Here is a 27,675-nt window from a genome sequence, read left to right as displayed (position 1 = left end):
TTTACGTATTTGCAGTGAAAAATGTGGCAACAAGCTGCAGTTGTCCAGATGCGTTCATTAAATTAGTGCACACAATTTGATATAACAACCAGTAAAAAACACACCTCACAACCAAACTTGGGGTGAAACACAGTATAGAGGTGAGGCCAAAGATGTGCTGCATATGGCCTTCACAACATGTACTCTATTTCTGACTTACATTTTAATATTAACAACATCTTATATATAATGTAGCAATATGTGATGCAGTCAACTAAGGCATTAAGCCAAATCTGTTCAATCTTTGGATCAACCATCGATGCTGCTTTGATACTTTTTATTAATGAGCTATCAACTAATTAATCAGAATTAATGGTAAAATTGTATTGGACAATTGGACTATTAACAATAGCTAATTAATGGATATTTCATTACAAATAAGGATTGGCCAAGCATCGATGCTTGATCAAAAGATCACTAACAGATTGGGATGGTTCATGCATTTTCACCTATATAATTAGCACCCCTACCCTAATTTTACTAACTTGGCATCTTATATGCACTGCCTTACAGTGCACTTCTAGGATGCAAAAACCGATATATATCTATTTTTGTCAATTTGAGATATAAACAAATACATGCTGTATCAAAATGATAGGTACCCATCAGTTTTCATTGATAATGGATGAGTCTGACACATCACAATCCAACATAAGATCCAAATAATTTGTAAATTAATTGTAAAACACATCATAAACTATACATTCTAGACATTTCAAGAGTATCCACTGTTGTATTTGGGAGAGGCAGGCTTTTCGATGAACATCGAAATTGATGGGTACCAATCATTTTGATATGCCCTGTATAATATGTCAAATATAAAGACAATAATAATTTCCACATACTTGTCTTTAACTTCAGTCTTCCAAAGATCTATCCTGAAGTACCATAATTCACATCTTGGTTTGAAACACCAACCATACATTATATGAAGAGCTTGTTTCCAAACCATGTTAAGTCCACAACCACATTTACTTGTGTGATACAATCACAATAATTACTTTGACAAGTTTGACATTAGCAACAGTGAGTTGTACCATCAACAAGCCAATATTTAACACAACAATGCTGTTTAACAATATGCAGACTATTGTTCTCATTTGGGAACCAAAGGCCTCACACAGTATTGTTACTGTGTATCCATCCACTGTTTGCTTTGTAATGGTGCATCCAACTGAAATTACTATAGCATCACAACAATATCGCACAGGTAAATCAGAAACATGAGCTGATGGACTTAACATGGTTTGGAACCAATATCTTCATATTTACAACCTTTCTTCAACACAACAGGTATTTATCTCTTCCAACATTGTAAGAGGAAACCAATCTTATCACATTGCTGAGGTGCCTTGGTTCTGCTGCAGTTTGGTTGTCTTCCAAATTGAGGCATCACTTGACTTCAAAAGTTGGTTAGCGCAATAGTTTTTCATGTCCGTTTGCCATCAATTATCAGCTGAACCACTGAAACAAAGAAGAAAGAATTATCATTATTATTATATTATTGTGAATATAAAACTGTACCCAGTGAATTGCAGTTTTAATCTAGAGTACACAATACACTACATTTTCATTTACCTTCCACACGCAATATCCAGACAAGCAAGCAAGGCATTACTTGTGTTCCAAAATTTAAAAAGGGTAGCATTTCATCACCCAATGCAAAAATCAAAATTGATTATTGCAATTATCCCCAGATGAAATAAGGAACATAATCACTCAAACATTTGTTAGGCATATCCATCAGGAGTATCTCCATTTATTTGGAATCCAGAATTGGATTTAACTTCCGCTTACCAAATGAAATATAGATCAGAAAGGTACCGTTCAAATACACCAAATGTGGCTGAACTTCTCAAGAGAAGTTAACATACATTTATTGAGTCAATCCTTAGAAAAGTGCATATACATTTAATCCTGCTATTTTCCTGAAGAAAGCAACATTCAGGAAAGTAATCTGGATAGTTGACATCATTTAGCTCAACTTCTCATTATATAATTCCATTATAAAATTCCTGGCTATGTCTCTTTTTTCCTGCCATCATTGTTGAACCAGTTAATCTGCAAATTACCCTGAAAGATCAGAGTCCGCTTCCCAGGCAAGAAGTGTGCCTGACTTCTCACAAAAATAAATTTATTATCTTGAAAGATACCCTCTTCCCGGGAATAGCATGAGCCTGTTCCCCTATACACAAAGTGTCATCATCCCAGGACCCCTACTAACCTCATTATCAGCCCATGAAACCTCTGCATCACTAGCATCGTAATCTAAATCTTCTCCACTCTCCTCCGCTATCTCCATCTCATCTTCATGTCCTGCTTCCAGACCATCTGTTGCCTTCTCTACTTTCTGCATTCCCTCCAGTGCTTTCTTGTTGGTTGGATCAAGACTGAAGTTTGTGAAGGGAAAAATAAAAGAGTATATTAGGTCAGTTGAGAACACTCCTGCTACAAACTACCACTTGCCCAAGATTATAAAGTCAGAAATAATGGGTGATGTGGTAATGGTTTTATGCCTTGTCATCAGTGGCGTGCACAATTTTCTGTACTTACGCAAATCAAACAATTTTTTTTAGGCCTTATTTGAGATCAGGTTAGGGTGCCGTATTCATTCCACTAAGTGCCATGGTGCTAAAGTCACTTTAGGTGGGCACTTATTTGTCCATCGGCCAACACCATCTGGGTGGTATTAATAATTTTTTTATTGTATGTTAGTGCGCCATCGCTTGGTTGGCAATGCTGCTGTTGCATGGGATTCTTACTAGAGATGTATTATATACAACACAATATTAGCAGTTTTGGGTGATGAGAATTTTTAGGTGCATTTGGACATGAAAACTGTACACAAGCTTTGGCAAAAAAAAAAACATTGTGTGGGTAAAATATGCTTAACAAAACTTTTTGTGGGGGCTGCTAATAGTATCACATTCTACAAGTTGAAAATTGCTGGCTGGAATCTATTGCATGGACATTTAATGACACAATATGCTGCATTGATCAAATTATAAAGCTCACAATTTTTCTGACCATGAGCCACATGCAAAGAAGGAGGATTGATTCTAATTCTCAAGTCAAACTCCATGGTAGTACTGGTTAAGTGATTTTTTGACATCATGACTTACGCACAGATTATTAAAAAAAACCAGATCCACCACTAACAGGACCAAGTCCCATGATTTGTACGGAATGAAGATTCTCGCATATTCATAAAGGTCTATTGCCAGTGTCTAACAAATCATGCATAGCATTGTATACCTGTGCATTAAGGTGAAAGATATAAAGACTGCACTTTGAAAAATATACTTTCTCTTGAACTTCATGAAACGATTGGTCCTCAATAACAGATGATGCTAGATTTTGTCCATTGGTGAAAGATTTGTTTCTTTAACCCTAACACTGAACACTGCTTTTTGCTATCAAAGTTAAAGAAGGAACAAAAAAGCAGAGAAGATGAACAAATAAGTCACATGGTACCTCCAGGATTCAAACCATAGACCCTTTGCATTCCAAGCACACAATCACTGACTGGTAGCCATAGGGATTTCGCTGGGCTGGTCAGCAATTCTGTGAGCATAACACACTTAGGGTGATTGCATCATGGCATCACATGGGATTCATGCATGTGTAGTGGTTGTCCTCATGGTATTTTGTGGTCTTTATTGGGGTTAGGATTAATGACAGCATGACTTACGTTAGTGCTATACTGTACTGGTCCAGTGCTTCTTGTAGTTCATTATTTGCTGCTAGGCAATCAGCTAGGATCTGATGTAATCTTGCTGTACTCTGATTCTGTAACTGTTGCCTTAGCCTATAACAAGAATAATAACAATAAAATTATAATTAATAATAATAACGGTATTGTTTTTAGCCTCTGTAATGCATCTATAGTCTTATATAACATGGGCGACATAATTATTTTAAGTAAAACAACAAAGTGAAGCCGAGTTGTACTTCTATGCCAAACATAATGATGTTGCATGCCTTAAAGACCACTTGGCATTTGACGTCATTGCCCGGCATTTGACGTCATTGCCCGGCAGTATGCGCGCAAATTATGGCAATTTCCATTGTTCTTTGCCCTGCAGTGTGCGTACGCATCGTAGTTTGCTAAGGGCACGTGCATTTTAAATCGCCCGCCACATTTCATATAGTACAAGAAAGCGGCTCGTTCAAGCAAATCGATAGACTAGTCCCTCGCCTTTGTTGATAAACAGTGATGTCAAGTGGTCTATTATAAGGGATGATAGATGCCCGTTAGCGGCTAAAAACAATACTTTTATTCTCATTCTTAAACGCTTCAATTCAAATAAATATATTAATCATAAGTATACCAAATTTTAATGAAATAAAATCCTACATTTTACATGAAGAATTACCTACGACCAGTCCAGTTGTTGCAACGCGCCTCCGATTGGTTCATATAGCGCATATGTATCGTGTCGACTCGCACGCACTGAGCCGTGTTATATTGTGTCAAATCATACGGCTAAGAACCAATAAGAATGCAGGAAGAATGTGTCATAAAAACTGTTAAGGTTGCCAGATATATATCCAATGAATACTCATGATGGTTCTGTTTTAAGTTACGAAAAAATAGTTTGTTGTACAAAATGGTTCACTTTCACGTGACACATAATACACAGTGTTTTCACATAAACCTGCCATAATTTTGATCCACACAGACCGGTCAAACATTTTGAAAAATTGTTACTTCCAACTTGCTCAAGACCAATCGAGGTTGTGCATATGTGACACGATCTGGTCCATGGGGGCCAAAGGCGGCAAATTTGAAACTGAGATAAAGGTAATAATATGGAGTAAAAAAACAATGAAATACAAAAGAAAACAGGCATCAAAAACCTTCATAACTTTAGAACCAAGTATGCTAGACCTATGGTGTTTTCAGTAAATGATAGTCTATTGTGATGTATAATGTAATAACTACAGTAATTCTATTTTCAAAAATGACTCCTTTGGCCCCCATGGACCAGATCGTGTCACATATGATGTATCATACCATAAAGATGGCGGACTACTCAACTGCATTCAACAAAAGCATGATTGCAATATACCGCGACAGTTCGTCTTACACCATGTACACACATAATAAATTCACTACAATCAAATAGGTTGATGACAACATTTGATTGAATGGACTGCACGGCGCCATGATTACGTTGAAGGACACAAGTTCAAATCCTTTGTTTGGAGCCAATCGATAAAAGCAAGCAGGACCGCTATACTTAATGATATTGACATTCCCACTCTCCATTCCATACTTGGTAGCAAAGTTATGAACTTTATAATATTTTATGTTCATTTTTGTATTTTTGCATCAATCAATCAAGCAATCAATCAATACTTACAAATCAATGGCCTTAGTATAGCTCTTCTCCTCCTGGTGTATATCAGCTAATAGGTAGACTGCATCAAGATATGTGGACTCTATTGCTAATGCTTTCTCCAACATGGTTTTTGCCTGCAAAAATAGAGGAAATGGATAGATTTTGTTAAATTGTCTGTGATAAATAAATGTGCCCTGGTATTGTAAGGAACAACACTGCATGGCTTGGTGCAACACCTATGTGCAAAACAAATTTGCAAAATATGATGAAACTAAAAAATATAAACAATTAATGTATCATTCTAAAAACTGATCATTATTCTTCCAACTGAATTGGGCTGTTCCAATTGAAATCCACATTACCCCTGTGGAAGATTTTGGAAATATCTTCCACAGAGGGGGTATGTTTTTTAAATGTAATTGGTCAGGGTTAAATCGTTTTTAAACCCATACTCCCCCTGTGTTGTGGCTTTACTCATACCTTACACAACTGGAGTGAGTATTTCAAATGGAAGTTACCCAATTGCCTGTTGTTTTCAAAACTCATACTCCTTCTGTGGAAAACTTCAGCTAAATCTTCCACAGGGGTAGTGTGGATTTTAAATGGAAAGGCCCACACAAATAAATAATATTTCCATTTCCATTTTGTCAGGAAGGATCAAGTGATCCAAGATGAAGTGATCCAAGTCGATTGTGAGTTAACCTGCCGCCTGCACTTGTCACCTTTTTATGCTGTGTCAGAAAGTCATTTTGCAGAAATAGTTAATTATTTTGCCATTTTATAGAAAATTTGCAATATTTCAGTCTCTTTTTTACTTTTGATAGTATCTTATGTAAACAAATACCTCCAGCAAACAGTGCACAGAGGTCAATATACTTAATGCTATAGTACACCGACCTGCAAATTTCTTTAATTTTCTTCAACGCTTAGTTGGTTACCATTAACAACAGAAAAAACAAGAAAGCCTTCTGCAATAGCTGCCGGTGCCATACTTAGTTGTGTACAGTATAGAATGTAGAAATGGTTGAATCTGTATTAAGGCTCTCACCAAATCCGGGGTACCCAAGTTCTCGCCAGTCCTTTGCCTACCCGGGTCAAAGTACCCCCCCCCCAAAAAAAAATTACAAAATGTTGGATTAAAAAAAAGTTATAGGCCCTAAATTACTTGTTATTCAAGGGTTGGAAACCAGAAAAATACTGCTACTGTTAGATTTGCTTCTATAGAAAAGCTAGCAATCCATACTCCCTGGTAATTCAATCGGGTACCCGAGTACATAATTACCTGTTGTTAGTTAAGGTTACACGAAGAAACGCATTATAAAAAGCGATAAAAGACGATAAAGTTGTTCTCTAAAACCGCGTTTTCTCAGCAATCAAATATCGCAGTGAGTCAAATGTTGGTGCATGGATGTATCTTTACATTATTTTTGTGTGTTTATAAAAAAATTTAGAATCCGTTTGAAAATCCTTCGGTTAAATCATTTTTACGCACCATGTTCACAAGATCAAAAACACGTTTTTGGGGAACATTTTCGAGAATCTTGTCTGAGAAAAAACTGTTTTGTGAAATTATCGATATCTTGATAACGGGCGTTAATTTAGACATCTGAATACCTACATTATTTCTCAACATTCTGCCAATTGCTATCCCATTTGATTTTCACTCCAAATTGAAGCTAGTATTGCAAAAGCGAGGTTTTTCCTCCATCAGTTCGTTCAAAATTTCAGCGCCGACATGCGTGTTTATTCTAAGAGCCATTGTGCGGACGCGATTGTAATCAAGTAATTACATCAAATTATAGTTACATATCCGCTTCGAGAATAAGAAATTGCGTAAGCTGATGTATGGTCCAGTGGATAGAGCGTTGGACTGGGAATCTGTTATGAACAATTTTTGTGGGTTCGAGTCCTCATGTGGCTGAATTTTCTTTCCTTTTTCTCTCTTTTCTCATTTTTACTTCCTTTCTTTCCTCTTTTCTTTCTCTTTTTCTTTTTTCTTTTTTTTTCATTTTTTTTTCATTTCTTTCTTTCTTTCTTCCTTTCTTACTTCCTTTTTCGTTCTTTTTCTTTCTCTCTCTCTCTCTTTCTTTCTCTTTTCACTATTTCTTTATTCTTTCTTGCTCCTTTCTTTTTAGTTTTATTTGATTGATTCGCTGACTGCAGTGAATCGTGATTGATTGTTTTTCACTTTATATAATTCAGAAATTTGTAGGCCTGCTAAGTCTGTCTTTTTGAATATTCTTCCCAAATTCGATTTGCAAATAGTTGGTTTTTGATATTGTTGTTGATGTTATTGTTGTACCCTATTACATTGTAATCAGGGGAATAGCAGCATTGATTATTTCATCAAAGATATCAAGGCTATAAATTCAAAATCAACACATTTTCCAGGGCATAGCTTGACGAAGTGCCCCAATCAATTTTAAAATTTATAAAATCCTTATGAAAATTGCGAAAATGGCTTGTACCCCTCCCCGGCATCCGACCCGCATGTCGCCCCTCATGTAACCCCCCGCCCGCCCGACTCACGAGCTCCGGGCACGAGCTAAGCCAAGTTTCATGTCTTGACCGTGGATCAATATTCTATTGTAAGTAGGCCTACGTCCCAGTATGCTTGTTCATTTTCTGCATGGCTGTTTCTGTTATGAACATACGCCCCTCTGAAATCAAGCGCATGAAAAACTCTCGGCTAACCTTAAGAGCCCTGATTATGGCAGCTATTGAACTAACCCCTGTATATGCTTATGCTTATCATATTTTCAATTCAATCATCATCATACTGCCCTCTTTTGGAGTTCAGACAGGATATCAAGTATTTGGATGACTGCCATTATAGCAAAAGTTCATTAAAAAATATTCACGGAAAATATTTGTGCCCTTTGCCAAACCCAACAGGATATTCCGGCTTGTAGTAAAATTAGACCGGTTACCGCACCATAGCTGAACCATGTGGCTTCAGCTATTGATCCAGGTCTTATGAGGAGTGTTACCCTCAGTGGGGGAAATTATTTGCATTGTTTTTTTATTTTGTGCTCTTTCATTTAACACCACTCAGGGGTCATACCTTCTTGGCATTTTGAGATATGAAAAGGACCCATATGAATATTGACCCAGGTCTTATGATGAGTGTCACCAACGGGTGTGGAAATATTTTATTTTGGATATATGCTTTAATTTGTTCTCTTTCATTTTACACTACTCAGGGGGGACATACCTACATGACATTCCAAGATGTGTCCATCTTGGCTTTTATTTTTTGGCATACCTTTTGGCATTTTGAGATATGGAAAGGACCCAAAATATGAATACTGACCCAGGACTTATGAGGAGTGTCACCCTGGTGGGGAAATAATTTTTAACATATTCTTTACTTCTTTCTCTTTCATTTGACACCACTGGGGGGGTCGTACCTTCTTGGCATTTTGAGATATGAAAAGGACACATAAGAATGAATATTGATGGGTTAGAACTAGATCTAGTTCCTCGAGAGGGGGGGTGCGCGCGAAGCGGCCAATGAGGCGCGCCATAGGACTGGTGGATTTTATAATGTCAGAGAGGGGTTGGCATGGTCCTATACAGGCACTGAACAAGTGCTAATGATTGGTGTCACCTCGGGTGGAGAAATATTTTTATTATATTCTTTACTTTTTCCTATTTCATTTGACACCACTCAGGGGGGGGGTAGTCTGTGTTACACATAACTGGTGGTAAAATATAGGTCTAAAAGATGTCCACAATTCTACTCCTTCAATTCACTATCTACGATTTTACTCACAATAAAATATGATCACTATAAACTCATGTCAATTGTCATCAAAACAATGCAATTCACTTTAATACACAGGTGCATGTGATAATGCCATAGGTTAGGCACAAAAAAAATTGTTTGTTTGTCCTCCACCGCTCGCTCCTCAGATTAAAGCCTGACCAATATTTTTTTTTTTTTCAATTTTTTTTTTTTATAAAAATAAGTAAAATACTAAGATCTTTCATGATTGAAAGTAAAAAAAAGCCCCCCAAAAACATTTTGTGTCTTTAATATGCAAAGTTATAAGTTGTGTTCATGTCATAGTCTATTATTTTTAGTGACTTCAAAATACATTGGATTTGAAATCATTAAAAGACTATGGCATGAACACAAATTATAACTTTAACTGCATATTAAATAAACAAAATGTGTTTTTTTAAGTCACCATGAATGATTGTACCATTTAGCGCTAGCTAGGTCCAGGAATACGCCAAATCCGAAGAAAAAAAATTTAAAAAAAAAAAAATTTAAAAAAATCCGCCCGCCCGCACATCCTCTTTCAAAGCTGTGGAGGACAAACAAAAACAAACAATAATTTTTTTTGGCCTTAATGCAGAGTCTGAAGCTATAAAGGGGTGGAATCAAAGAGTAAAATCACGTTCATAATAAAGCTAAAGAACGACCACAAAATGAGGAAAACTATTGTACTTTTTGTTAGTAGCCTTTTGTGATTTCTTACATGGCTTGTCAGAACAAAACCCTCAAAATAAATTTAACCACAAAACACCTCCATGAGTCATGGGAGAGACAAATCCAGACATTTGTTTAGCTTCTGAAACCTTTTTTTTTTTTTTTCTTTTTTTTCTGCATGAAATCACACCTATACTTCCATGCAAGGTTAAGTTTGTACAATACTTGCATTCTCCACATGACTGAATTTGCCAACTGAATAAGCAGGTAGCTGCAAAAGACTGTATTTAGCTTAGAAACCTTTCAGACAATAACAACCAGAGGTTAGCGCAAGATGGCCTTACCTGCAATAGCTGCCAAATGTCATATCTTTAGATTTGTATGTATCAATACAGAATGCAGAAATTGGCAAATGTCTATAGTGCAGCTATTGCAGATGACCTTCTTGCCTTAACTTTTTTGCTATCTACAAAAAAATTATTTCTTGTTAAACATATAATTAGCTTGCCATTGCACGAAAGCAACAGGAACTTGTTTAAAATTAATATAGGCCTATCACATCCCGGGATCACGTCAATATTTCAGTTGGCATAATTGTGCAATTTCACACATTTGCAAGGAAAAATGAATAGCAAATCTGTAAGGGAACCACAGTGAACTCTGTAAAGTTCAAGGTATTTAACTGCAAAGACACAGCCTTTATTGCATTGTGGCATGGTCCCTGAATGGTGCAAAATTAAAATGCTCGTAAAAATATTGATTGCAACCAACAAGCACATGTACAGCATGCTGTTACGCCCTGTATACTTAGTCTAGCATGCAGCACTGAGCAGGGGATAATGCTCACAACACCTGTTGTAGTGTTAAGCCCATTATTTTTGTTCATATACATGTACATAAATTAATATCATCAGGTGGAATCAACAGGTTGTTGTCACACACTGGATAATTATTATAATAGACATTGCTACGAGTTTTAAACAAAATGGCTACTTATGAGGAGAGCGTTGAAGAGGATTTGACTTGTCCTCTTTGCTTTGAGCTGTTTGTTGATCCACATACACCCAAGCAACTGGATTGTCCACATATCGAGTGCCAAATATGTCTGGAACTGATCACGGATGGCTGGAAACCTACTATTGAATGCCCTGAATGCCGCATGGTGACTCATCTTACCGCGGAAGGAATAGAAGGACTCAAGACTAATCTTCGTATACGGAGTCTAGCGGAGAAACATTTCAGTCATGTTCAAAAGCGTAAGGACAGTGCGCGGAAGAAACAGCACGGCGACACGAGTGGTGTACCGATGTGTCCGAATCATAGCGGTGAAAAGGTGCATTTTTATTGCACCACATGCAAGGTGACAGCATGCCAGGCTTGCATCGTGTTAAAACATGAGCCGCGTACTAGACATGATATTAAAGATGTGAACGAGCTGTACGCGGAGCAAGTCGAGGAGATGCATATGATCTTGGTTAAAGCCGGAAAGAGCACTGGACAGTGGGAAAAAGCAGCACGCGAGGTGGAGGATCAGGAGGAAAACTTTAAACTGTTACTTCTCATGGAAGAGCAAAAGATTGATACACTGATTGAATCCGTGCAGGAACAAGGACGCCGAATCAAGGAAGAAATGCGTAACAGAAGCGCGGTGCATCTGCAGAACTTTGAAAGCAAGAGAGAGGAGCTGCTTCAGATTGCTAGTGATATCACAATTGCTGCTACTAACGCACGGAAAGTAAAGGAATCTACATCTTGTCAAGATTATGTGCCGCAACATGATAAGCTTGCAAAGGAACTCCTTAAAAAGTGCTCTAAAAAGCCTCACAAGCTTGAGGATAAATACAGCAAACCTGAAATGGTGAAATTCAAACCTAACCCAGCCGGATTAAATATCGGATCAGTCGAGAGTACTTCTGCGCGTAAACTGAGTACACATGAGCGGCGTAAAGTGAGCACCACTGAGATGCCCGAGGCGGATCAATGGAGTCAGGAACATGCTTCCAGACGAAAATCAAGCACCCTTGAGCGTCGCAAATCGAGCACCCCTGAGGCACCACAGTCAGATCTTGTGAGTCAAGTACGTGATATATCAAATTTGAGTTTAAATGAACGCAACACAAGTAATCTAGCTCGTAGAGAGTCACAGAGTAAGCCAAGAAAGCTGAGTCTAATCCAAGAAATCAAAGACTGCAAACGCGATCTTTCTGGCATCTCGGCTGGCAGTGATGGCTCCCTAGCAGTTTGCTCAAAATACCATGGCGTCATTCAGCTGTACCATCACGACCGCATCAGTCAACAATATCAGAAGAAAATGCACTTCAAACTTCCAGTGCGCGCGTATGGACCGCAAGACGTGACGGTGCTGCCAAATGGTGATCACCTGGTGGCCCGAATGGAGTGTATTGAAATTTACGACAAAGTCGGTACGCACAAAGGTGACATTCAAACACAAGCTGAAGGAAGCAACAGAAGCTTCAGTGTTGTATGCGTCACGTCAACTCCAAATAAACGCGTCATTGCGGGAGATCGGGACTTGTGTCAAATTACCATACATCATTCCACCGATTTGACCGCGTTCAAAATCGGCACGTCACCCGATCGTCTTGCTCCAATCTTGAATACTCAAGTCGCAATAGCTAGTCGTGAAAAAGGTGTATGTATTGTCGACATACAATCCGGCAAGCCAGTACTCAACCTGTCCATACCAAAAGCTTACGCAATTTGCTACGATAAGCGCACAAACTGCATCCTTGTTGGAAGAGTCAACGAGAAACAACAGTCGGAGAAGAAAGGTGTGATCGAGCAGTACTCGTGCGTAAACGGTGAATTTGTGGCGCGGATCGCCAGTGGGTTGATATACCCTAGGGCAATGGTATTCTTGACGGAGAATGTACTTGCAGTTGCCGATGCCAACATAGTGAAGATATACAATGTGACTTGTTAATAAGGAACAAAATAAATGATCGAAGATGTCATATGAACAGAAACTAGTTGTGTTACACAGGGAGCGGATTTACGGAAAATGTCAATTATTGAACTCCTATGATTTTAACTCTCTTCACGCGGGTGTCGACTGCAGACGACAAGTTTTAAAAAAAAATTAAAAAGTCAAAAATTTCAGAAATGTAAATTTTTATGACCATATTTGGAATCAGCATGAAAAATGCATTAAAATGAGTACAAACAAGCCTAGTATTGGATCAGTAGTTCTTAAGATAGCTCTTGATATTTTGAGAAAATATTTCAAAACTTGAACTTTTTCCGTTGATGAAGCGCATGGCTAGCATGCAGAGCATTAAAAATCATCAATATTATTTTGACCCACTGGTTCATTACAGATGGATAGGGAGGGTGTCAGCAATGAAATGCAAAATACTTTGATCAGCTCATAATTGGCGGGAATTGTTAGGCTTTTACCACTATACACCGAAAAGTAGACCCACATTCAGAGTGATACAGTTGACCTGTATGTTCTATATTTTTTGTATTGAACAAAGTAGATAAAGTATAGGACTTGAATTAATAATTTGTGATGCTTCTGGCAACATTTCACAAGACAATTTTCAAAATAAAATATATTGAAATTAATCCGCTATGTTAAGGTCCGCCGATTACAAGCTGAACAAACTACTGTATATAGTAGCAAATTTATAGGACTTCATCAATGTTTTGGTTTGTTCCCTTAGTAGATGGATGTCTAAAAATATTGTCTATATGTCGATAACACATCCACAAATTTACATTTAATTACCATATCCATACTTCAAATCAAATCTACAAGTGCATAGCAATGTAAACTGCTCCAAAAAAGAAACTTACCAGGTAAGAAATTTGTCTGTCAAATTCAAACGACAAATTGTGTTACACTAAATGGGATATGAGTGGAAGCAGTGTTAATTTACGCTTTGAATTTTGACACCTCATTTGTTGCAAGCGGATGAGTATTTTTGAAGTTATGCTTATTTAACCGAACCTATCCACTGGAATGAAAGTTGCACTCATACCACTTGAGATGGTTGGCAGTATACAGGTGTAATCAGTGCTCTCCTCTTCTTCTTTGCATGACTAACTTTCCTATTGTTTCTTGTGAGGATGAAGAATGATCAAAGTTCAATGACAATTGTCCTTATTCAATCATCTGAAGAAATTAAGTCGAATGAAAGAATCAATATGATGACCAGGGATTTAGGGGACCTTGGGTGTGTCCAGAGTATTGCGTTCATGTGGTCGTTGGTTCAAGACCTGACAAGACCAAGCAATATGTTTGAGCAGGAAAGTGTGAGTTGACAAAGAATAAAAGTTCTGAACATCCTTTCATGTGTCTGTTTATTTTGTGAATTCATTGGGGCGGACCTGCAACTTTCAAATTTGATAGTAGGCTTGTTCAAATGAGCATAACTTCAAAAGTTTTGATCTGTTTGCGACAAATGAGGTGTCAAACTCGCGTAAATGTACACCGCTTCCACTCATATGCTATTCAGTATAATACGATTTGTCGTTTGAACTTGACAGACGAATTTCTTACCTGGTAAGTTACTTTTTGGGACCAGTTTATTTACAATGAGCACCAGGCCTGGAAAAATGTTTAATTTCCCAGCAATCTAGGCAGAATTTCCCTCAAGAATGACATAATTTCCCTCTAGCATAACATATTTTCCTTATATATTTCTTTATTTTTTCCTTCCTAATCATGAAATTTCCCAGCAAGGAAATTCCTTAATTCCTATTTTTTTTCAGGCCTGATGAGCACTCACAAATATATTTTTGATTTTGTTCAAAACTTCAAAAAAGGCAATGGGAATCTATTTGTGTAAAAGGATGCACTTGTCGACTGCTATGTGTCTCTTCTTTCATAATATACATATACCTAGGAATAAATATCAGATTCATCTCAAAGTGGCATGGTCACCTCAAATCATCCCCAAGTCTCATGGTTTAGAAATACAGACAACATTCCAATTAAACCATGTGACTTGGGGTGATTTGCAGTGACCTCCACTTGAGATGAGTCTGGTATATATTCCCAGCTATTATGTAAAAAGAAACACATGTAGCAGCCGACACTGCCGGCAAGTGCATCCTTTCGATATGGATACTGCACAATTTAAAATCTGGAAATTCTTGCATTTGATATGAATTACTATGTCTTTTATGACAGTTCAACGCTCAGTAAATAAAAGGCAAATAGTCAAAAATAGAAAATTATGTATTGCTGAACTATATAGCTCTATTCAGGAGCAAACTTATCATATATATCAATAACAAAATAATATACATGTGACGTCATAAAGAACTGTATCAACAATCCATAATGGATTGTCGGAGAGGGGGGCTTTCAAAAAGTGCTCTAGGCCTATGATAAGCAAGATTATTTTCCTCTTGTGTGAAATCACACCTTAAACAAGTAATTAGGCCAAGTGCTTGTTTGCACATATCATAAAAATGTACTGCTATTCTATTTTGCAACACCATGATGATTGTGCAAAAATGTACCTCCTGCTTTTGTTCTCATACCTAAAGCTTGAAGGGACAATCAATTATTTACACTATATTTTTATTTTAAACCTCTCTCCGCCTGCCAAAAAATTCTCTGCCCCTCTCCTTTGCACATACCAAATTGTTGGGATTGCAACTGGATATGTATTGCGAATGCAGGGAGCAGGAAAACTTGAATTTATTTTCTGTATCTGTACTGTTTTCCTAAGCCATTTTAGAGCATTTTATCTCAAAGGTGCCCCATGAATGTGTGCCAAAATTGTTTGCCCCCTTCTCAGTTTGCCAAAAATTGCTTCCCCTCCCCTCTTGGATGGCCAAAAATTGATTCTCCCCAATTTTACCCTCCCCCAGGGCTCATAATAATTTCACAATCCTTTACCTTGTGGTTTACACATGTATCTGAATCTGATGTTAAGCAATACTGCCTTTCTTACAGAACCCCTGATTGGTTAATTACATGATATAATCATCTCAATAACTAATCAAAATAGAGCTTTTAGATTGGTACTTCTAAGCTTTATCCCCTGTCAGCCATATTGACTATTCTTACCATGTCTCTGATTGGCTAAATACATGATAATAGCTCTCTTTGTAACCAATCAAAGTAGTTCTTAGAGGTCGATAATTTGGCGGTTAGTGCCCATAGGGTTAAAATAATATCACATGACTAGCAGTTTTTGCTGTCATAAATTGTGCAAAAGTCTGATCATTCTAAGTCATGTAATGTATGATCTTACAAAAATAATATGAAATTGGTTGATGTTTTTCAAACCTTGTAGGCTTAGGGACGGGGGGGGGGGGACTGGGGGGGACTTGTGGGGGCTCAGCCCCTCAATAATTTTGGTGTAGGGGAACCCCCTCAGACACCCCCCTCCCCCAGGATGGGTCAACAAAATTTTCTGTTTGCTCAGCCCCCCAATGTTGAAAATCTTCCAAAGCCAATGGTAATGTCTCAACTTACACCTATAGCAGATTCAATCCATCGTGGGATGTTTTTTCCAACAAATCCAGGCTGCTGGTCAATCATCTGCCAGTCATGCATAGCGTATAGCGTGATATGCATGATTGCCTGGTAGCCAGAATTTGTTTGAAAAACGTCCCATGATGGGTTGAATCTGCTATAAATGGAATCAGCCAAATTGTTGTGCTTATTTTTTTTATCTAGTAAACAATGCAATTTCTGACATAATTTCATAATCCACACATTAACTTAGTTCCCCATAGAACTTCATGTTTCCGTTGGGGTATCTTTCACCTTTACCTTGTCAGTACTCCTGCTTAAAAAATAGACAAAACCCTTTCCTAACAGTTATTAGTAATATTATTTCAACATTTGTGGTAAAGAATAAAAAAAATTATAATTTGGCGGAAATCAAACATCATGGATAAATCAATTGAACATGTTCTTTTCAATTGCATAATCATATGATAAATAGCATAAACTAAAAATATAGGTGTATGAGATAAAAACACTAAGTTTATAAATTTGCCATTTTGTGTATATTTACTGAGAAATAAAGCTGACTTTTTAAGGCTTTCCTTGCTGCTTTGAATAAATTTGCTATTTCCAACATGCTAAATTTTAAGGTGTCTTTTTGTGCATTGATTGGCATGTGTCTACAAAAGCTATCATATGTGACATGATCTGATCAATGGAGGCCAAAGGTGGCAAATTTGAAATTGAGATAAAATACATACATAATATATGGAGTAAAAAAACAATAAAATACATGTATATATTACATAAGAAAATAGACATCACAAATCTTCATAATTTTAGAACCAAGTATGCTAGACATTTGGTGTTTTCAACACATATGATAGCTTAATGTTTGTATAATGTAATAAATATAGACCACTTTACATCATTGTTTATCAACAAAGGCGAGGGATTGGTCTGTCGATATGCCCGAACGAACCGCTTCACTGTTCAATGGCTTTCTTGTACTATATGAAATGTGGTGGGAGATTTAAAATACACATGCCCTGAGCAGACTACGATGCGCACGCACACTGCAGGGCAAAGAACAATGGAAAGTACCATAATGCGTGCGCATACTGCCGGGCAATGACGTCACATGTCAAGTGGTCTATAGTAACTCAATTTTCAAATGTAATGTAGGTATTTTTTACTTTTTGAGATATTGGTTTTTTAGGTTAATGTGACACAACTTGCTCATATGGGACCAAAGAAGACATTTTTTGAAAATTGAGTTACTATAATTTTTACCTTTACGGTTAGCAACTATTTGAAACTGTTGCGATTTGGTAGTTCACAGCATCTTCCGAATGGTAGTGAGCTTCGGCAAAAATTGCATTGCGGATCATTTTGTGTAGAAGAATTTGTAGAATGAACTTTTGCAAAACATCAAAGTGTTATTTTTCAATAATATAATAGACAATGAAAATCGATTTTTTGGCTGCTTTGACCAACAATACCTTGTCTACCCTTAAACACTGTAACAAGTCTTAATACTTGGTTCTAAAATTTTGAAGTTTTGAGATGTCTATTTTATTGTTTTTTACTTCATAGTTTTGCCTTTATCTCAATTACAAATTTGCTGCGCTTGACCCCGTGGACCAGATTGTGTCACAAATTCACCTTACAATAAGCTTTTCCCAATTGCTTATTTGCAAGGTAGTAAAAAATAAAAGGGTTGGGAAATCCTTTGTTTTCTATTGTTTTTTAAAAGGTTCAAAGAACCATTTCTCAAAAGATCTGCTGAGATTACAGCCAATTTGTGATGGATGGTCACACAGTGTGATGCAACCAAGCAAACTGAATTATTTGTCAAGCAAAATCAAAAATCAAGAATCAGTTTCATTTGATGTACTATTATCAGAACTTTCTTTCCCTCAAACTTCCATAACTTGCTCAGAACAATTTCTTGGTAATATGTGATGCATCATGTCAAAAGGAGACACTTTTGGGCAGGTTATCAATTTTGAGGTTTTTACATATATCTTAAATATAGAGATATTTGGCTCCAGCATGCCATTTTCCCCAATGAAATCAGACATTCCTAAGCGAAGATATTTAGTTCGTAAGTTATGGTATTAAAAAATTGGAAATTGAGATATCGGCCTTTTAAAAATATTATTGACAATGTTGAGAGCAGGAATTACCTTGAAAAATGTCTCAAAAAATACAAGATGCCAGTTATATTCCAGTCTGAAACTATCAGACAATATTTTTTTTAACATTAAGGGCTGGGGTATGAGCGTTTGGACAGTATTTATTTTGGGACATTAGAGCACATCAGACATATCGAATTGCATTCTGAATCTGAAGAATGTCATTCTGATATCAAATAATTTTGATTTTTGAAATTCGCAATTTAATACACATTTTATGGCAAATCATTAAAATTGATATTTTTGATATTTAACAGTACTTGAAGTAAACTTTATAAATCTGATGATTTATACTTAAAGTGTATGTAGGTGGGATAAAAAGCCGACGATCAATTGAAAATTTTGACCTTTCGTATTGAAGATATGGATTTTTTTTTCCAAAACACCAAACAAAAATAAGGTCTTTTTGGGGAAAAATCCATATCTTCGATATGAAAGGTCAAAATTTTCAATTGACCGTCGGCTTTTCCTCCCTGCTACATACACTTTAAGAATATATCATTAGATTTATATAATTTACTTCGAGGACTGTTATATATCAAAATTTGAAAAATATCAAATTTTTATAATTTGTCATAAAATTTGTATTATATTGTGATTTTCAAAAATGAAAATTATTTCATATCAGAAAGACATGCTTCGTATTCAGAATGCAATTCGATAGGTCTGAGGTGCTCTCATGTCCCACAAAAAATACTGTCGAAACGCAATAAACGCTCATTTTAGATCCCTTAATAACATCACAAATTCGCAACAAACCCAAATTGTGAAAAAATCACCCCGGTCAGATTTTTAGCTATTTCTCCATTTACGATCCTGCCCAAAAGTGTCTCCTTTTGACATGACACGTCACATATCTCAAAATTAATATTAGCAACAAATGACTCATTTAAGGCCACGGGTATGAAAGTTGTAGATTTGCGTCCATCACTTTCTCAAATCGCATGCGGCCGTTTTTCATTTTTCATCATTGCTTTCAGTAGGATTTGTCCACAATTTAAGTGGATGCATTGAAAAGGGGTATCATTAATGAGTGCAGAGATCAAAGTACGGATACGATCTAGTACTAGGAGGCCCTACATGTAGGTGCCAATTATTGCGTAAATAAAGCAGCCTGACAATCCAGACCTTGAAACTGTTTCAGAACCTTGTTTTGTGGAAATAATGAAATATTTTTCACATAATGAAAATTTCATGCTGTAGGTTTCAAAACATGCGGGCGGTGGACGCAAATCTAAAATTTGCATTACCATGGCCTGTAAATAAATGTTGATATTGGTAATTCAGTTACATTCAATTTTCCCATTGGATAAATAAACAAAAAATGAAAATAAATGTTGGCATTTATACAGCGCCTTTACATGCATCAAAACGCTTTACATTTATTTATTTATACAATGTTGAAGGCATGTTCAACGGACAATATTCATAACATCAGTTCCCCACTTCACCATTGGGTAGAGAGAGGCAAGTAAGGTAAAGCGCCTTGTCCAAGTGCACAACATGATGGCACTGCCGGGACTCGAAACCAGCAATCCACCGGTTGCCATCCAAAGTCCTGGGATTTATAATGGCTCCATCATGCCAGGGTATTTTGTGATGAAATATTAATAGTGCCACAGCTGTCATTAATTTCTCAACCAAATCAATAAACAATGTAAAATTAAATCATGTTCACCAAATTAATAATCCATATATTTGCTTTAATTAAGGTGAATGGGATGGCAGGAGCAATAAATTTCCAGTTTTAGCCATTTAACTAAATAAGGCCAATTTAACCACATTAAATATATTTCCATATAGGGTTTGCGGTTCTTGAGTTAAGGCCAATAATATATCACCCAAAAATAATTTCATGCAAATGGATAGGGCACAAATGACAACCCATATGGCTCAAAATAAGCTAAGGTGTCATAAAAGTGTAACACACAATTATTTTTCCAGCTCTTTTCTTTTGGTCTCCAACCAGGTTTAAATTATAGTATGCACATATATCGTTCATAATACACTAAAAGAAAGATAAGTTATAGACCATTTACTTCACAAATTTAATTTTCTAGCCCTTGCGTATGTTATATTTGACAGACACAATTTTGATGATTTTCTGCAATCAAATAAAAATTTATAAAGTATTACATAAGGTATTTTGTGGTTATTTAGGTGTAGGACCTACAGCAACTGATTGTGGAAAAAATGTGTCCAAATATTACAATAAGGAGGATAAATTGTTATAAATAAAATATGTGTGTCTGTCAAGCCATAACATACGCAAGATGTCTGTCAAATGTAACATACAGAATAATAATTTGGCAAAAACAGTAGTTCAAGATGGGAAATTGAATAAAGATCACATGCAGTTTATAAATCACATGTTTTAAAACACTTTTATAAACTCTAAACTATCATCATAATGTGAACATCAAGTGATTTTTAATTTTTTAAAGCGATTATGTATGTTACTTTTGACAGACACATACAAATCTTGCGTACAAACTTGCGTACAAATGTTTGACAGACAACACTTAACAATGGATTGTGTCATCAAAAAAGCTTCTCCTCACAAAGTGATAGTGCCACAAAGCTAGGTGGAGCTAAATGCTATGTCATGTAGCATAATTAGCTGTATCACCCTAGTTTAGCAGGTATTACAGCACCGTCTTGCGTATGTTACTATTTGACAGACATTTCAAGAAAAATTTTAAAATTGTTATATGTTCAAAAAAGATGGCAGCCACTTACAAATTGATTATAATATGGAGAAATGAAGTTATTTACAATAGATTTACCCTTTAGTTTATGCTTCAAGTCTTTGTTTATAAAAACTGAGGGACTTCAAAATCAATCAAAAGTTTGACAGACAATAGTAACATACATGCAAGGCAAACTTTTAAATCCTTTTTTGATCTGTTAACTTATAATTCATAATGCCTCTTTCTGTTTTTTTTTTGATTGGTTTACTGCACCATTTTGGGAAACAGGTCACATGAATTTCTATAAGGATCCGTAAAAAACAATTAAAAGCTGTTGAAAAAAGGCGTCTCTTGGCATGTTACAAATAAAAGTGTAAAAATAGGCATTTTTACAGCTATTTTTTATTTTTTTATTATTTAGAGTGAAAGGATTTTACTTAAATTGTGTATGCTATGTCTTTACTACCTAAACTTGCCACTAAACTAGCAAATATTCCATTTCTATAATTATTATTTTAAAAAAAAGATGTCAAAATATATGGCTATAATATGACACCTTAGCATATTTTGAGCCATATATATCAAGCTTATCTCATTCCTCTCTGAGACTAGTATATTCCTCTTGTGTGTCAGCTTGTGCAAACACCACCAGGTCATGCTCCCTTCCGACCAGCCTTAGCTGGATAACACAAACCATGTTCAATGACAATGACTATTTTTAATTTCTTGTTTTTTGGCGCTATAAATATAAAACAAAGCCTGTAAAAAATGGCCCTGTGATCATGGCTACATGCTAGGATATCAAGAAAAAAATTTCTTGCCTAACACACAATTCCTGCTTCTATTTGATTTCAACACATATTGTCTCCAATTGTGGGAAATAAAATATTCGTAGGCAAGATATGTACATGTATGCAATAACATATTGTCAAGTTTCTGTGGTGCGTGATAACAATACAGCATTGTCTACTGCAGTAAATCAAATTAGTACACACTATAACTAAAGCCCAGTTTACACTTTTTATTCAACATTGAATATTTGATGCAACGTTATTTAATCTATTTCTAGTCCTTAATCTCTAACAAAGGTTTGTTGATGTAAAATCGATCATATGTTTCAAGAAACTCAAATTTGACGTCAAATATAATTTTTTTTTAAATGTTGGAAGAAAACAAATGAACTGAAACAGATTCAGTGGGCTATTCCTTTTAAAATCTGCACTACTCCTGGGGAAGATTTTGGAAATATCTTCCATAGGGTACGTTTTTCAAATGTAATTGGTCAGAGTTAATCATTTTGAAACCTACCCATATCTTACACAACTGGAGTGAATATTTCATATGGAACTATGGAAGTTACCCAATTGTCTACAGGGTGTCCCAGAAAAAATTACCGGGCGAATGAATTTGGACGTAAGTCGAGAAATAGAAATCAGAATTCAAATATCTAAACATCAGCATGTAGCCCATCTTATTCTGCATCATATACGTCAATTTTACTGGAATCGGTTGACTGATTGCGAAGAAATGAACGGTTACATAAGTTCCATCGCATACGTCAATTCACTTCATTCCAAGTTTGAAAGAAAGATAATTCAACACAATGCGCACTACAGTGGTTACCTGACAATAAGCTTCATGTTTTCCTTTTCCTTTTTTCCTTTTTAAAAATCTGTTTCTTGCAAAACATTTAATTAGGTTTTGTTCAAATTTGAAAACCTGCACGATATTGAAAATGAAAGCTTGCATGTAAGATGATGCTCGGTACTTGTAAATATATTTTTTTCGTTAATGTTGATATAAATGTTGCATAAAGAATTATTGCATAAAAGAATTCCAGCTGCCTTAAAACAATTTCTTACACACATTTAAGTTTTTTGAATATTCCCTCTATGGAAGACTTTGGCTAATTGTAATTTAGTGTGGATTGTAAATGGAATAGCCTAATTAGGGTTACTTGCTGCATTGAATACCAACATCCAATAAAAAGTATGAATTAGGCCTAATAAACAAATCATTGGAATATAGAATAAACATTTCCTTTTTCAAGTTTAATGGGAACATCTTAGTCAAATATTTGTATATTATTAAACATGACTGCATATACATGTAGATTGCTTGCAAGCTTTGATACCAAATATTCCATACTTTGAAAGTCTCAGCCTTACACCTGTATCAATGTCACATCAAAACTTGTGCCCGAGTTAATTTCTAGCAAAATCCAATTAGTTTTGCAAATTAAGACTTCCATCTTCACCTCAATGCATCAGCCATTTTTATCTCCTCATATTTCGTCGTCTGCATCACATACTTGCTGCCTCAAAACCTGATTTTCAATATCATTGTTGCATTTCATAATTTATATTTTGTATTTCAGCATACTTCTTTCTTTTACAAATGGACATGGGATTGTAACAATAATTGATAATAAGTAATATTATGGTGTATCACAATTAAATGACAAAAATATACTAAACACACAAGGCAGCCTTTTGAGATACAACAGTATGTGATGCAGACACCAACATGTCATGATCAATTTTTTTATTTTTAAGTGGTGTCGTATTTGAGATTCCATCACATAACTTGTAATCCTGAAGCACAATTTATTTCCTCACCTCAATCTCAACGATCCTCTGTTACTTTCATCCATTCATTATGGGGGTGCTACACCCCTGCCCAATTTTGTGCCTATTTTTGCATTTTTCTCAAAAATTATAATGCATTGGTGACAAGTAAGATATGTATATTATAGGGGCTACAACTACTGCACTGGAAATTTTGGTTCAACAGAGACAACAGTTGTGGAGTTATAGTCAAAAATGAGGGAAAACCAGTATTTGATCAATAAATCAATAACTACTTGCCTTGAGTTGCTGCATTTTCAGTGCAGTAGTTGTAGCCCTTGCCCCTATAATATACATATCTTACTTGTCACCAATACGTTATAATTTTTGAGAAAAATGCAAAAATATGCACAAATTGGCCAAGGGTGTAGTACCCCTTAAAACCCCTAAATCATATAGCCACACCTACCTTTTCAACAGATAAGCTATCTTTTGCCAGTACCGAGCCTAATAGTGTCAGAGGTCTTGGTGTTTGTCCTAGTACCTTGCATGCATTGCTAGCTGTAGACATGGCTTCTCATTACACGCCCTTGTTTGACGTAACATTCAACAACTCCTGCAGAAATACAAAATGAACATTTTGTTATTGTTTTTTTTTTTTTAGCTCAGTGAATGGGAGACCTGAAGAAGAATATCATGTCATCACCCATTCTTGCAATTACTGCCACCTGACATTGGGCTATATATTCCATTTAAAATCCACACTACCCCTGTGGAAGATTTTGGAAATATCTTCCACAGAGGGGGAGCATGAATTTCAAATGGAATGAACATAATAGGCAGCTCCATAAATTTGAATTTCATAGACCCTCTGTGAAAGGTTCATCCTGAATCTTCTACAGAGGATGGTGAGTTAGAGAATAAACGATAGGAATTTTTATTTTGCCTATCCTCTACCTATGATAGACGACAGGCAGGTCCAATATTTTGAGTAGTGGATGCCGGCGCAGCGGTATCCACTACGATAAAAATATTGGACCTGCCTGTCGCCTATCATAGGTAGAGGATAGGCAAAATAAAAATTCCTATCGCTTATTCTCATTCTTAGTCAGTTAAATATTATTTTAATGACTGTAAACAAATTTTTAAAGCAAAAACTAAGTTACCGTCATAAAAACTCCCTCATTATAAAATGAAGCGAAACTTGTTTACAACTTCACGTATTCTGTTGCGCGTACCGCTAACGCGTCGCGTATTCCGCACAAGTCTCCGCATTACAGCGCAATACATACGCGCACCTCTACACGCGTGTAAGGCATTATCAAGACGCATGATGACGTGGGGTCGTCTACGGCCTGATAAACGGCACCCGAAATCTTACGATTGTCCAATCAAAAGTATGTCTACGAACTAGACCACTCCCACTGACTAAGAATTTCAAATAGAGTTGGTTAATTCCATTTGAAATTCATACTCTCCCTGTGGATGACATTTTCAAAATCTTCCACAGAGGTAGTGTGGATTTTTACAAATGGAATAGCGCATTCAGGACTAGTGTTCAAAATAAGCACTTGTCCACTTATACAAAATCATGTGACTACCATGCATGAAAAGCCATGCATTTGTCTGATGGACAACCACTAAAAATTACCTCCAACATCATGATTAATAACTAAAGTTGACTCCATGCATGTTTCAATATCCGACAACCATGATAATCTATGCATTTGTTCGACGGACAACTACTATATATTTCACCTCCAAAATCAGGATTAATAGAAAAACAAACTTCTTGTTTCAAAGTCATTTGTGGCATCAAGATCTCCAACAGTATAGAACAATTTCTCAACACATCTCTGCTAGCACAATGTATGCCACAATGTCTAGCTGCATGTTCATCAGTTCTGAATATTTTTCATTAACCATTTTACCAAGCTAACGAATATATGGTACAGTCTGTGATTGATATCCACATGATCAGAATGGTGAATTCAGAAGTTAGATCAGGTCCACATTCTTAGCTCTATTTGGCCAAAATGCCCCAAATCCCTAAAAACATGCATTTTCTGCCTACTTATTACAAGATCGTATTTCCTGAAATCAAGAAATCTATTGGAAACTTCTATCTCTAATTAGACATCCATGTGTCATATATTGCACACACCAAATATGAAGTTTCTACTCCATTCATTTTTCAAAGACCTATCGCACTGGTCGACTGATTGCATAAAATCACGCCTGAGTCACACAATGTTACGCAAATTCATCATCGAAGGAGGTGCTGGTGTGATGATGACATGTTTCAATTAAAACCATTCAGAACCCCCACTTTATGCATATGCCATAAACTGTGCCAAATCGGGCAATGCGAAAGATCTTTGCAAAATGCTGTAGTTTCATAGAAATAGCTATTTAAACTGTAATATTCTTGGGTAAAAAATTATAAAATAATTTTTAAAAATAGCATGGCTGTTGCCGTGGAAACTAAGTAGAACATGCATTGCAGGTTACAAATTTGACAACATAGCAGAAACGATTCTCCAGACTCTTCTGAACATTTTGATATATGTGACATGATCAGGGAATGAGTCACATGTCGGCCCTGGTCGAAAATAAGTTTTACACATGTTTCTAAAGAGATTTAGAGCTTTCAGAAACTGAAAACCCCATGTTGATCGACTTTTCTTTGTGAAGTTACGTCAATTTATCAATCGCTGAAAACAATATAAAACAAAAGAATTTTAACACTTTCTTTGCCAATATCTCAAAATCAATATCAGCGACATCCGACTCATTTCCCTTGATCGTGTCACATATGATTTGTCCATTTGAAACGTCTAACCTACGAAATCAGAAATAGAACTCTTTTGGCTACATAGCCTCTCAAATGTTAGTGTTGGAAGTAATTTTGACCAAGATTGTAGATAAACAAACGAACAAACATAACTCCATTATCATTCTATTCATACACTTCTTAAAGTAGCCAATCGGAAAAGTGGTTAGAAATGTACAGGCGTGAGTGCGTTGCTTGTGTATAATGTGCACTCTGTGTACTACTAGCAGTAGCAGTACTTTGGCATGCGTTTGGATTGATTAATTTTTCAAACGGGTTGATGCATTTATATTTGGTTCTATTTACCAACATGTTTAGTGATAAATTTGTTATAAAAACAGCAAAAATCATGTGGTTTTTTTTTCTTCTCGAGCATGAAAGAAGTTAATAAATGCGCATTACTTGTTGTTCGAAAAATTAAGACAAAATAATGCACTTGCGCTGTTGATGCGTCTAATGCACTTCCCCCCCTTCGGGCTCATGCATTAGAGGCATCAACATCATCTTGTGCATTATTTTTGTCTAATTCTCTCCCAACAAGTAAAAACATGTTCATTAACCTATAATCGCTTACCTTGGTGTGTTTCAAATCTGTGTGGTGCAGTTCTGACAGCTTCTCTGAAGTGTAGCAATGCCTCAGGTATTTTGTTCATATCCTTTAATACATTGCCTTTGAGTAGCAGACACTGAACATTGCGTGGATCTAGCTGAAATGCCTACATGTATATAAAGATACACAACAATAAATGCATGATAAGATTGTAAGAGCAAACCCATCTGTGTCATACATTTTGCAAAATATTTTGCATACATTTAATAACATTATCCTACAATGTTTTGCATCAAGTTTTCAAAAACGTTTTCGGAATGTTATTAAAACATTTTATACCCTTTAGCCTTTATATTGCCTGACATAAGGCATCATTTAGAAGTTTTCTGTAGTAAAACATTTTTTGTTTACCAAGTTGTTGAATCAAGGATGATTCAACAAATTTGGCTAAAGGGATCATTCCGTGAACAACAACAACAACAACAACAACAACAACAACAACAACAACAACAACAACAACAACAACAACAACAGATATATTTACAACAACAAAACAACAACAACAACAACAACAACAACAAC

General features: G+C 36.1%; 1 protein-coding gene across 1 annotated transcript in view; it reads right to left on the bottom strand.

The window, feature by feature from the left end:
• Positions 1-383: 383 nt before the first annotated feature.
• The window catches only part of LOC140164752 (anaphase-promoting complex subunit 7-like), a 53,722-nt gene continuing 26,430 nt past the window's right edge, over positions 384-27,675 (bottom strand). Inside the window, 7 exon segments of the mRNA XM_072188118.1 lie at positions 384-1,503; positions 2,264-2,429; positions 3,731-3,847; positions 5,406-5,518; positions 24,180-24,287; positions 24,289-24,326; positions 27,118-27,259. Of these exon segments, the coding sequence (XP_072044219.1) occupies positions 1,492-1,503; positions 2,264-2,429; positions 3,731-3,847; positions 5,406-5,518; positions 24,180-24,287; positions 24,289-24,326; positions 27,118-27,259 (696 nt within the window). The 3' untranslated portion in view covers positions 384-1,491.

Source organism: Amphiura filiformis, chromosome 11 (genome assembly GCF_039555335.1).
Source record: "Amphiura filiformis chromosome 11, Afil_fr2py, whole genome shotgun sequence".
Lineage (NCBI taxonomy): Eukaryota > Metazoa > Echinodermata > Ophiuroidea > Amphilepidida > Amphiuridae > Amphiura > Amphiura filiformis.
The sequence above is the reverse complement of the archived record's forward strand: the minus strand, read 5'-3'. Positions and strand labels throughout refer to the sequence as shown.